Raw genomic sequence first — 12,860 nt, 5'->3', positions numbered from 1 at the left:
AGGGAACTACAACTACAGGAAGCATTTCCATTAGGGAAGAAAAAGAAAGGGGGGGGGGGTAGGGGGGGAAGAGTTTTCCGTTTGTTTACAAATTCTTCAGAAATACTATTTTGAGGGTGGAACTTTCCGTGTTTCATCTCTTCTGAAAATGATTTAAGTTGTCATCAATCTGTGGAGACTATTTAACATGAATGCAAAATGCCTTAAATTATGAAAATTGTGTGACTAATTGGTGAGCATGAAGTTTCTGTATTGATTTGATACCCAGGTGATTACGCATGATAAAAATATTAAGTGGATTTGCCATTTACTGTGTTAGTGTTAGAATGGAGCCATCTTTGCAATGTAATGACTGCATTAAAAATCAAGTAGTTTATAAAGGGCTCAAACATATGATTTTTTTTTATTTTTTAAGGAAGTACTCTAAAAGAAGACAGGCAGATATAATGTGTATTCCAGTGCAAAATATACTGGGAAATGACAATTAAATCTCATATAAAAGACAATAATGCACAATAAGCATATTAGCTTCTGAGCTCTGTATGAACAAATAATTAACAAAATTTACACCACACACAAAAGGCAAGAGTTTCACAGAAGACATTCATAAAAGCATAGTATTGATACAATTTTTTGTTTGTTTGTTTCAAGCTTTCATTGTCTTTATAATGCTTGGAAGGAATGAGAACAGTTGTGAAATAACAATATACAAATTGCCAGTGCATAAAGAATTCAGATGGCTATGCTCTCTAAAAGATGATGAACACAAAAAGCTTGATTCAGATTCATACTACAGTTCTTCTGTACCTCCAGGATAAAGTGTAAGAAATAGTCTACTTTAGAGACCATTTTAGAGAAGAATGGCCTGAAATAGTTTTAATATTAATGAGAATTAGGTTGGTACTTTTTGAAGTAGAATGTGAATGTATCAATTTTTTATTGTGATATTATGTCAATGCAAACATTTTCTGTACAAATCTCAGCAAAACAATCTGAAAAAAAGAGACACTGTGATTAATCCATATCTTTTAAAAATAAATATATACAATATTTACATTTGGGACAGTTCCAGAAATTAACATCCAGGTTATGTACCACTACATGAAACAATTATCTATTATCATAAAAAAATGCATTTGCTGTACAAATATATATATAAATATGTATGTATAAACTTTTTCAGTGAAATGTCTGTGGATTCATTGAAAAGAAAAGCATGAGATATTCATATTATCAGCTAAGATTTAGCTCTCAGGTGTCCACACATGTAGCAGTCTAGAGCATTATACATCAGACAGAAGTAGATTTTCAGTGTTGAGAGTATTTTGTGTTCTGCTTCTGTGCCACCGTACCAGCAAATCAACTTCACTTATCTGTTTGCCTTTTCTGAGCATCTGCAGAAATACAGCTTAACAGAATCAGTTTGACTCAGTGATTGTTATTGACTGCACCATGTCAGACAGGGTTTCTGGGTCTACTTCTTCTTTACCATTATCTGAATTTTCTGATGAGATGTAACAGCCGGAATCTCTTGGGCAGTCATTTAACTGTGATTTGTCAAAACTGGGCTGAGGGCTTAAGCTTCGCATCTCCTGACCACCCTCACTTGTCTGCTGTTGTTCAACTAGAGAGAACAAAATAAGAAAAAAATGTCAAAATAAGTACCCTGTGAAAGAGTTTGAGACAGCAGTGTAGCTGATCTTGAGAAACTGTAGAAAAAGAGTAGGTAATATAAACATGGCTTGATCAATATCTTCTGTCTATCAGAATCACAAACCTCAGCATCAAAGAACTAAAAATATGATGACATGAGCATCTAAGTTGCTGTTGAGGTTGGCATTGATCCCGTACTATGTTGCTCAGAGATGAATGCCTGAGACTTTGGCCTCATCCTTCAGACTGTACACAGGTGCACCAGTGACCATGCATGGTCACCATGCCCACAATAGAGTAAGCAGCCTTTCCCCTCCCACACACATGCATTCCCGATCCTGCTCATGCAACATCCTAGTTAACCATGCAGCATACTGTGCCTTGTTTATAATACATGAATGACAGGTGCTGTGTCTTTTGAATGTAATTCCCACCATTTCACCTACTCTGTGTATTGCATGGCAAGATATAATTGGCTGGTCTTTAGAAGTGCTCAGCCTAAAGATATGGCAATCAGATTTCCTAAAGCATTTGATTTTTCAGTGGGAGTTGCTGGCTGATGGAAACTTCCTAAACTCAGCTTGGTAGCCAGAAGGATATTTTCCAAAACACAAAGGCCTCAGAGAAAGCTTAGATGCTTAATTCTTGCTATGTTTTTTGAACACCGTTTCAAAACTAAGTAGAAACAGAAAATCTTGCAAATAATGTGTCCTTGTTTAGCTTGCTGCATGACTAATCTGTTCAAACTCAAAAATCTGCAGCCCAGGAAGAGTATCGGCAGACCTCTCAACAGAGCTCAACAAGCTGGTGTGTTGCAGACAAGATATACCTGTATATCATGAATCTAATGTATCCTGTGGTTAAAGTTCATGTTTGTATCTTCTGGCTGTATAATACATGATGTTTACTCACGGTAAATTTCTTCAGAAAACAAGGTTTAAATTTAAAATCTCTTTCTGTCATTCTCTTTCTTTTCCTATTGCTCTCCAGTAACTGTGTTTTTACTTTAAACTGTGGCTTACTTTCCAAAGTATGAGGAACAGATCTTACAGGAATAAAAGGTTTTACCTCAGATTTTAATCCACTGAAAAATGGTACCTTTTTGCTTTTGCAAAGAAAGTTCCCTTATTTCACCTGACTTGTTGCTCCATGGCTAAATAGTTCGCTTTGACTCTTTGGTCAGATTTAAGTTGTCTCAGTCCAAATACAGGCAGTATGGAAGTCCTAGTTCATGAAGGATTTCATCCTTCTTGGAAATCTAAATCTAATTTAGTTCCAGGGTAGCAGCATGGAATTATAAATTTTCCAGAAGGAAAATTTCTACAGACATTTGTTTCAGCTATTAGACATTATAAACTTTTCCAACATGAGAAAGATTTTCACTTTTTTTTGTTTTGTTTTGCATGACAGAGGGCACCTTTCAGAGGATTTAATTGATACCTGTAACCATTTGATCTCCTCTCACCTTACAGAATGTAGTTTGCTATGTCAAATGTTATCTCTGTAGGGAAAATATTTGATCGGGTAGGGTCCAATTGATTTCTGATTTAAGTCAGTAAGGAATTACAAAAGGAATTACAGCAAAGAAGGTATTACTGCTGCTATTAGTAGCAACAGAAGTAGTTTAGCCCAAACAACGGCAGATGCCCCAGTAAAACCCTGTCTGAACTGTGTCATTAGCTCCTCGCACCCATCCCACCAGTGCCAAGAGGACCCAGGTGACCCTTGGTCGCTGTGGGCTGACAGAGCCCAGCTGGCGGCTGCATGCAGACCTCCTAGGCGGCTGCAGGCAGGGCTCCCCTTCCCTCTGCTGTAATCCCCGACCAGCCCTAATGCCACTCGCTGGGACTTTTATCAGCTTCTGGGGCATCAACTGCTGCCAGGGCAAGCAGTGACCTGAAAAGTGTTAATCCTGTTTACATTTTCAAGGTCAAAGAGGAATCTCTATCCACTTTGTTTGTTCTACAGTGGGAAAGAAGACCAAGTAACTAGTGGATTAAAAAAAAAGAAAAAAACTGCTTCAGTTAGTATTACAGTAGTGCTCTGTTAATGGTTGTGGTAGCTTAAGCAAGTTGTGAAAAACATCTCATACTATTTTGTAGCAGTGTCTTTCCTTTGTGTGTTCCAGGGACAGAGACACAAGCAAGCATGGAACTCTGAGATTTTTATTTTTTTTTTTTAATCTGAATTTAGATCAGTTTTAGAAAAATAACAAATTTCTATTCAGGAAACAGAAATGTAAAACTTCTGTCTCCTCACTAGGAGATTTTGTTGTTGTTGTTGTTGTTGTTACATTGAAAACTGAAAAACAATAATGCTTAGGTGTTTGGGAAAGTGAACATATATTTTCTATTTTTTGTTCAAAACAGAAAAAGTTGAAGAAAAAAATCATATTTAAGAAGAAAATACTGAAATCAATCAAGTTATTTTTCTCTTTTTTATGAGCAACTTAAATATTATGCCGTATCTACTAAATCACTTAAACAGGATATTGAGTATTATAAATAAGCATAGCATACAGCTTTAGATGTTCTAAAAAAAACAACTACTTTTTTGTTTGTTTGTTTTTTAAAATTTCTTTTAGCTTTTGGTTTTCGCATTCAGTTCTACTTAGTTCCTTCTTCTAACAAATACATGTTCAATTTCCCCATTAGTAAAGGTAAGTTTACTGTGTTAATCTTTTGGACATCAGATGAAAGATACAATGCACAGGAAACATGAAATGATAAAAATTAAACTGCCATTAAATGTTGCAGAATCATCGGAAACTACTATCTTATCAACAAATGGAAGTTCTATTATTTTTCTACAGCAAAGCAGTTTCATATAAGATATATAGCTTTCAGTCACTGTTGTCTATGATATGGCCAGAGGGTCCAAAATATGGATCATTTTGACAGATATTCTAATACTACTTTAGACTGTAGTATTATATGCAGATGACTGAATAAAATGTTAGGCTTTTAGACTTGATAATGGATGTGTGATGCATATGTATCTTCCTCACAATTTAGATCTTGGAAGTGAACATTTTTTATTCAATGACATAAATGTTCATAACACAGGCAGAGATAGATCTTTGTTTCCTTTCACTAGCTTTCCCCCTCTTTTTAATCAAAGTCCTGATTAGGAAAGCACTTTAAGCTTAGGTTTAAGGCAATTCCACTCAAGAATGTATTGAGGTCACACTGACTCCAGTGTCATTATGTTCAGATGACTGGTTGAAGCTTAGATTTGTCTTATGAAAGAAAAAAAAAAAAAAAAAAAAAAAAGGTCAACCCAGCAGCAACCCGTACTTCATGAGCATGCCCTCAAGTCTGCCTTCATGAGATTTGCCCAGGAGGTGAAATGGGCTAGGAGCGTGATGCTTTAGGCTGAGTCACTTGTGTGCTTTCCTGGAAGGTGATGCAGTGCAGCACAACTGAACAAGTAACTAGAATGATGTGTATCTTCAAAACTGATGTTAGACCTCCTAGCCAGGTGTGAAGGAGGTCAACCTATCAACCTGGAGTGCCTGTACCCATTAGACCACTTAACTGTTAAGATGAAACAAAAACTCATAGTGCAACAAACCAGAAAGGATCATTGTAAAGCAGTAAATAGTAATACTTCTTGAAAAAGAAAGACCCGAAGTGGGTCTGTATACCTGCAATACTTCAGAGCATCAAAGGAGTAAATCTTTAGTGGATATTTACAGACACATAAGGTGAAAAATAGCACTTGCTGAGTCAATGACATAGCTTCTGCTTTCAATAGCAGAGGTTGCATTGACATCAATTGGGCCTTCTCTTCCCACTGGCAATGATTCTCCAGCACTCAGAGTAAAATACAAGTGGGAGAGATACTGAACAGGTATGAGAGAAGAGTTTATGCTGAAAACAGAAGTAAGCTTATTTTTCGCTAAAATCAGGAAGCAAACAGATGTGTCTGAAAAAAGTGAAAAATACGAATATTCATGCAAGGGAGAGCTTCCTGGAATATGGGAATATTACATACAGGTCAAAGGGTTGCAGCTACCACAGTGAAGGAGGGGAGAGCATCTTTCTGCACCATTTGACCTTTACATGATATTGTGTAATTCCACGGATGTAAAGGGACAGCCCTGTGTAAGTAGAACTCTTGATGCTAGGTCTTCATGTAAGGAATACAACTAAGAACTGAAAATTGTATCATCAGCTATTTTGCTGTCCAAATAAATAAGAAACAAACCTTATGTGATACTGGCAGTGGGATTTAGAGTATGATCTGGCACTTAGATACAAAGAACATGCTAAGGAAGTGGATTTGGGGAGATAAGGGTAAGATAATTATCCCCAAGATTGCACATATGTACCTTTTTTTTTTTTTTTTCCTATACATGAACTTTATGCACATATTCAAAGAAGTCTAATTCTTCTTTCACTCTAAATAGTTTCAGACTAATATAACCTACTGGACTTCAGGAATGAACCTCTTGACTTCCATCATCTAAATGAGAAGACAATCAAGCCTATTTCACACACCCACAAATGTGTGTCCTGGGAAGCAGTCATGAAAGAAGTTGCAAACTTCATTACTTTATTCATTAACCATTCAGCAACTGCTTCACTTTAAAAATAGCATCCTACAAAAGCACAGACATCCATCTCCTGTCTAGAAGCCATGTGGGAGAAGAATGGAAAGCTATTAAGAAATGCTTTATGAAAATGGGCTTTTTTTTTTTTTTTTTTTTTTTTCCCTCCGTAGACATGAATTCATGGAAACCAATCATTTTTTTCCCCAAATATATAGGTCTGATCAACTTACAGTAAATCTAAAAAGATATTTGTGGAGGGTGGAGAAGGTCATGAAGTGCTTCAAAGACCTTGCAGTTTTAGAATAATATTGCTACGTGCAGCACTTGAAGATGGTGAATTTGGGCCTTGACTCACAGGAAAGGTAGAAAGAATATAGCACAGTACAGTGAAGGAAAAAATTTTAAAAAACAAAATAAAACAAAACAAAACACTATTCAGTAGCATTTCCTAAATAAAACTCAGTTTTTAATTCCTGATGTGAGATGCGTAAAATCTTTGCTCTTAAATTCATTGAGGTCTAAATCAAATGTAAGATGAAAATATTCTTACTGCCAAAAATCATACATTTTGGGTGGCTTTAAGAAGTATATAATGTGGAAACTATTGCTGTGAGTCCTTTTGTTACAAAATTCAATAGCTGTTTGCTTATTCTGCAACATGAATTATATAGTCTCAGGTATGTGGCATGAAGAAACCACCTAGTGTAACGTAAAATAGATGTCAGGAAAAAAAAAAAAAAGGAAGAAGAAATGAGAAGCCCTCGAAAAACATCTGGACATTTAGCAATATCAGGTATTGCATTAAAGAAATATAAAATCATGTTTTATCATTACATTTATAGTAGAATCAAGTAAAATGAGGCTACATTCCAGGATACTTGGCTTTTATGAATAGTATTAGAGTCACAAACACTCAGAAACCCTTGCATTTCAGCTCTGGAGCATATCTTCATGGATGAGATTCCATTCATTAATCAAACACATGCTTTGTGGAAACATGGATCTAATGCAAAGACACAGAACTATTCCAATCTGTGTGAGAAAGATGGGATTAGAATAGTAAATGTGATCTATGGGTCTATTATTATTATTTTCTCTCATGAAGCCTATAAAGAGAATGAACTTTTACCTGGTAGAATGCTGAACTTCTATCTAGAACACTTTTGGCCAGTAAACAGATTACCTTGTAACTGTGGGTAATTATGCTGCTCACTTCTAAACAATGCAGAAAATCAATTTTAATTAAGAAATCATTTATGTTGGACTCAGTCATGCTCATTTAGGAAAAAAAAATATTGACCTAGGAAAGTTCAGTTCAGATGCAGAATTCACTTTCACAATAGCACTCAGCTCTTTCAACCCAATTTTCCAATTGGGTTGACAGAATCACAAAGAGGTCAAATGATTTGGACAAGGTCAGACACATGCTGAGCTTATGCCCAAACTTGACCCTCCATCTTTCATTATAGTTACTTAACAGATGACGTCTATCAATTTTAGTCTTTAATATCTTCATTTTTAGAGCAGGTTGTTAAATTTTGTTCTGTGACTACTGGTCATGTGATAAGCACCATCAAACTTTGACAACCAGATGAGGGAAGGATTTGATTCAGTCCTTATTCAAGAGAGCATGCTTATTTATATAACCAAGACCTTATTTATTTGTGTTTTACCTTAAAATATACAGGAGTCTTATGACACCCAGACTGAAATGAATGCTTATAACTGGGATGGCATCTAAAGATGTCTTAGTTTTGGTCCCTGTGAGTATTCATAATTTCTGGTAAAATTATTTTATTGAATTTGAATACTCTAAAGATTGTTTATACCTATCTCAAGTGAATGTGAAACAAACATTCATTTCATCTCTTGATCAAAAATCATCACTGATTTTGAAGCATGGGCCACTCTATAAGATTTAATGTAATTTTCTCCAGAACCATTATAAGAATTTAAAGTGTTAAACTACCATACACACATAATCAGGGTTACCGTTTTACCTGGAGAAAAGTGACTTAATCCCATGCTGCTAAGCGGGAAGAACCCTATTTAGGTACTTAAAGTGAATTTTCTAATATTCAGTGTATGGGACATGTCCTTGTCAGATTTGCTTCTTGCAAAGGTTTATGTAGAAGATAAAGTTATTAACACATCTTCAGAAAAAGAAAACCTTGTTGTTATCTTCTAAAAATATTACGTGTCTTCTTGCTATGCTTTTTGCTATACAAGAAGTATAAATAGTAAACCATATCCTCACTGTCCCAGAATAGTTTGACACTTGCATAGCCTGATGAAAACCATTATGTTTTGGTTTTGTTTTTCACCCTGTTGCAGAACTCTGTAAAACTACAATCTATCATTTTTCATTAATGTTTTTTTCTTGTTAAATATTGGTATAGAAAAACATATGCAATAAAAGGTGCAGAACGTGTGGCAAGGCTAATTACCTGGAAATATACACAAAGATACATGTACTCAATTCATGGGAAAACTAAGGAAATTAATGCATTTTCATATGATTTCTAGCTGGATACCTGCAACACAATTCTTGGAAAATGTAACCTTTTCTTTCCCAGATTCATTCTTTCAAACACTACCTCTATATAGACAGCACTTCAAGAGTCCTTTTCTAGCCCCTCATCTCAAAAAGTACTGATAAGAAAGAAGTACTGGTCCTGCTGGGCAAAGAAGACCTTTTAAATGTTTCTCCAATGTGTTTGCAAGAAACTTGCATTTCTGTGATGCTGACTAAGAGAACAGGAAACACTGTACATTGAAATGGGTTTCAGGAAAAAACAAATGTAGAGTGAAATACAAGGAAACAAAAGGGTGGATTAGAGAACATCTGCAGGGAAAGTTGAATGGATGAGACATTCTCAGAAACTCATGTACAGAATTCATGTACAGAAAGATTAGGATATATGTGTGCCTGCAGGTATGTGCATATGTATGTACATATGCTGGAGTGACAAATGGAGAGCCACCTATGCTGAGGAGAGAAAAATTGGACAGCTGACAAGACCTGATATTAAAATAAAACAGGAAGGCAGGGATACCTGTTCTTCCAGGTATCCTTTTTTTTTTCTCTTTCAGATGCTTCTCAATTGAGAATACACATCTGATGAAGTAACTGGTCAGGATAGGGGTGAATTTGCACAAATATTAGTGGAGAAGAAAACATCTTTTTTTTTTTCTTTTTTTTTTCTTTTTTTTTTTTTTCTGAGTATCTAATTAAGTAGATGCTTAGCTGAAGTTTCTCAGAACTTGACCTAAATTCTTGTTGTAGCTCTCATTGTAGCTCTATTTTTTTTAGTACTTGACTACTTTTTTTAGCTTTATTTTTTTAAGTACTAGCCCAGAGTTTGGGAGGTTTAATTTTCTGCTCTTGCACAGACCTTGTGACTTTTTGCAAGTCATTTAACCTCTCTTGGAGTTGGTTTTACAATCATAAAAAGGGTTGCTCTCAAGCAATAGTTGCTATCAATGTCTAGTTTATGACCTATCAACAGGAAATCTTAAATCATTCATGTGTTACAAATATAGTAATCATGTACGTGTCTAGAAGAGATGTACAGTTAGCCGTCTGGACAAATTAAGAAACCACCAAACTCAATTTTTCATGTTTAAAAGAAAAATCATTAAACAGATCAATGTGGGGATCACTATTTCTTTAAATGTTTTTCTTCAGTTAAAATGTTCACATGACTGTCAGAGCTTAAACACTTACTGTCATAGTCCTGTAGATTTTCAATTGCTGATAACAATCTTGTCCTGTCTTCTGGGTTTGAAATATTCAATTCAATCAGGTGGCTCTCCTGTAGATCCTTTAAGTCCTCTAGAGTTTCATAGCCATTTAGCAAGAGCGTTGAGGCATATTCCTATGAAAAGAAATTTGCAAATCTCTCATGTAAACAAGCACTATTTTTTAGTAGAGGAATACGAACCATTTCTCCTTTACTTTTTCATCAGGTTGAATGGACTCCACTTTTCAGTCTGATGAACCTGCCTTTTGTACAAAACTAGAGACTGAGAGTGAGAGAGGTAGAGATATCTTGAGGTCATCTTGGCCAGCCCAGCACCTGTGGCTGAGTTGCCTGCCAGAGCTTGGCAACAAATTGGGTCAGGATAGAGGTCTGTCAAAAATGATTTAATCTACTGACCTTCTGGACTTTCACGGGTCACCCAATAGAGTGCCTTCCAGTCCAGGAAAGCCTCTGATGTAGGGCGTGCTCTGCCTTGGCACAGAAAGAGCCCTCAGATAAAAATGTGAGTGTGAGAAGCTGAGGGAACCCTCAGCCATGCTGTGTAACACATGGTCCCCCTTCAGCTCTGTGTCAACACAATATGAAACTCTACATCTACTCCAGGATAAGGAGTGCTTGCATCAGTACAAAAAGCAAAAACAGCTAATAAAAATATTACATGTAAATCACGACCTAAGTATGCTTTTAAACTCAGTCGGGAACTAGGGATCCAGAGAGGGAGAAGCACAAGATGAGCATAGGGCAAAAAGAATACTGCTCCCAAAAATCATGCAAAATTAGAAACCTAAATTCTGAATGTTGGCACTTGGGTCACATTGCAGTCCTGTCCCTGAGATTTCCACATACTCACACACCTCCTGCCCAAAGGCACACAATTACAGGCAAGTTACTTGACAAGTCATCACTGTGCCTCTGTGCATGGAGCCTTTTGGCCTAACCAAATCTTGTGGTAAAATGCAGTTATATAAACCACTGACATCAGATAAGAAACAGACATTAAACTTATTTGTGTTGCTGACTTCAAAACTGCTGAAACCTGCCGTTCTACAACTGCCTGTAAATTACATCAAAACCCAAGTGCACTGAAATTAGAGATTTCAAACACAACAGGAAAACGTTTTCTGACCTGCAGATGGACACATTCCAAGAGTTCTTGCAGCGTTTTAGGCTTGGTCCTTTTGCTTCCTCTGTGAGTCTTTATCTTTTTGGGTGCAGCTTCTTCTTCCAAAATAATATCCACATAAATGAACTTGAAGTTTCCTACTTTGTTGTTCAGCATGCCTGTCCATATGCCCATGGGGGTTTTACAGATGATATCTATAATATCTCCTTTCTAGAAAATAAATAATAAAAAAAAAGCATAATACTGCTTACACATCTGGTTTGTGATATGTGAATTTTCCTCTATGCACCAAAACCAGCACAGAATCTTAACCGGTCAGTGTGAAGTAACTTTAAAATGACCTAGATTTAGTTCCTTTGCTTTTATAAAATCCCAGAAAAATGCAGTCACAGAAAATGGAGCTAGACCTTATCTCCAAAGCTCTGTGAAGGAGAGGTGAGCATAAGCAGCACCTTTCAACTTCTAGTGCTCCACTTGGACCCTGAAAGGGCATAGGGTTTCACCCTGCTAGCAACTTTTGCAATGGATACTGGGCATAGCTTTGGCAAAAAGCAAGAGAGCACTGTGAAGTTATTTTCCAAATACATGCTTTACACAGCTTCTCACCTGGTTCCTTCACTTTAAGCCACTTACACAATAATCTTATTACCCATCATCCCAAAGGTCTTCAAAAACTAATAGCTGAGCTAGATGAAAGGTGAACTCTTACCCATTTTACAGTAAGAAACACTGGCTACACTTCTCAAAGGCAATAAAGAACATTTAACTCCCTTAATATCTTCCTGTCAGTCCTTCCCAAAGGACTGTCAAATTCTCCCATTATTATTAACCCAATTGACTGGGAAAATAGTAGAAACACCTTAGCAGACCGAACTAAAAGCTTCAGTTCTCCACACTTGTGTGTGTACTCACAAAGGCAAGTGCAAAAAAAAAAACCAACAAGAGTGACAACACAGCAACTTCAAGGAGGCTTGTTGATAACGGTGCTCTCACCAAGCTGTGGGAACTGACATCTCAGCTCAGCACAACAGTCATTCTGAGTAATTCTGGTAGCAAAAAAGTCATACCTTCTATGCAACTTGCTCCCATGACAGTAAAATTGAGTCCTCTGTTCTGGTGAGATACTATAGAACTTACAAAACCACTGGAAGTCTTTAAAGAGTTCTACTACAAATCGCTACATACACACTTAATTTGTCATTCTGCTACAAAACAGAAAAATTAAACTCAGTTTGTTAAAATATCTTATAACAACTCTGAGATCTTTAAATGTTTTCTGATCTGGTCAAGAAAATGCAAGTAAAGCTGTCACCCTAGTTTGGTTAAAACCCAAGTATGAAATTCACTGTGTTTAAATGACCTGATTTCATTAGAATATGAAGCTTAGAGCTATGAGCATGTTTGAAATGGGAACTAAACAAACATTTGTTTAAAGCTCTATAAGCATATATATTATTCTACACACTTATGGAGGGCTCAGGAACTTTAGATATGGATGCACATCAGGATTAGGTAGCTCTAAGGCAAGCTGCAGTTTTAATTCAGATTCAGGACACTGAAATTTATTGTGGTATTCTTAGGGGTTTTCAAACCTAAGTATTAGTTTTTAATTGTAAAATACACCACCTTAGCAACTTTAAAAGTAACCTAGGTGCACCAGCAGAAATTTGCCATTTCATTACCTGATAAACTGTTTTGAAAGAAATACCCTAGGTGTGTGTAGAAGTGGAGGGCAAGTGTTGAAAACAGCAAATACTTGCAAGCG

At 36.3% G+C, this 12,860-nt stretch overlaps 1 protein-coding gene across 2 annotated transcripts in view; it reads right to left on the bottom strand.

Moving 5' to 3' along the window:
* Positions 1-384: 384 nt before the first annotated feature.
* SAMSN1 (SAM domain, SH3 domain and nuclear localization signals 1) overlaps positions 385-12,860 on the bottom strand; it is a 96,782-nt gene continuing 84,306 nt past the window's right edge. For both annotated transcript variants that reach the window (XM_048052941.2, XM_013188314.3), the window contains 3 exons: positions 11,099-11,305; positions 9,936-10,086; positions 385-1,624 (listed from right to left, as the gene is read on the bottom strand). In XM_048052941.2, coding sequence (XP_047908898.1) covers positions 1,419-1,624; positions 9,936-10,086; positions 11,099-11,305 — 564 coding nt within the window. In that variant the 3' untranslated portion in view covers positions 385-1,418. The remainder of the gene's footprint in view (positions 1,625-9,935; positions 10,087-11,098; positions 11,306-12,860) is intronic.

This window comes from Anser cygnoides, chromosome 1 (genome assembly GCF_040182565.1).
Source record: "Anser cygnoides isolate HZ-2024a breed goose chromosome 1, Taihu_goose_T2T_genome, whole genome shotgun sequence".
Classification (NCBI taxonomy): Eukaryota; Metazoa; Chordata; class Aves; order Anseriformes; family Anatidae; genus Anser; species Anser cygnoides.
Note: the sequence above shows the minus strand (reverse complement) of the source record. Positions and strands in the feature narration are given on the sequence as shown.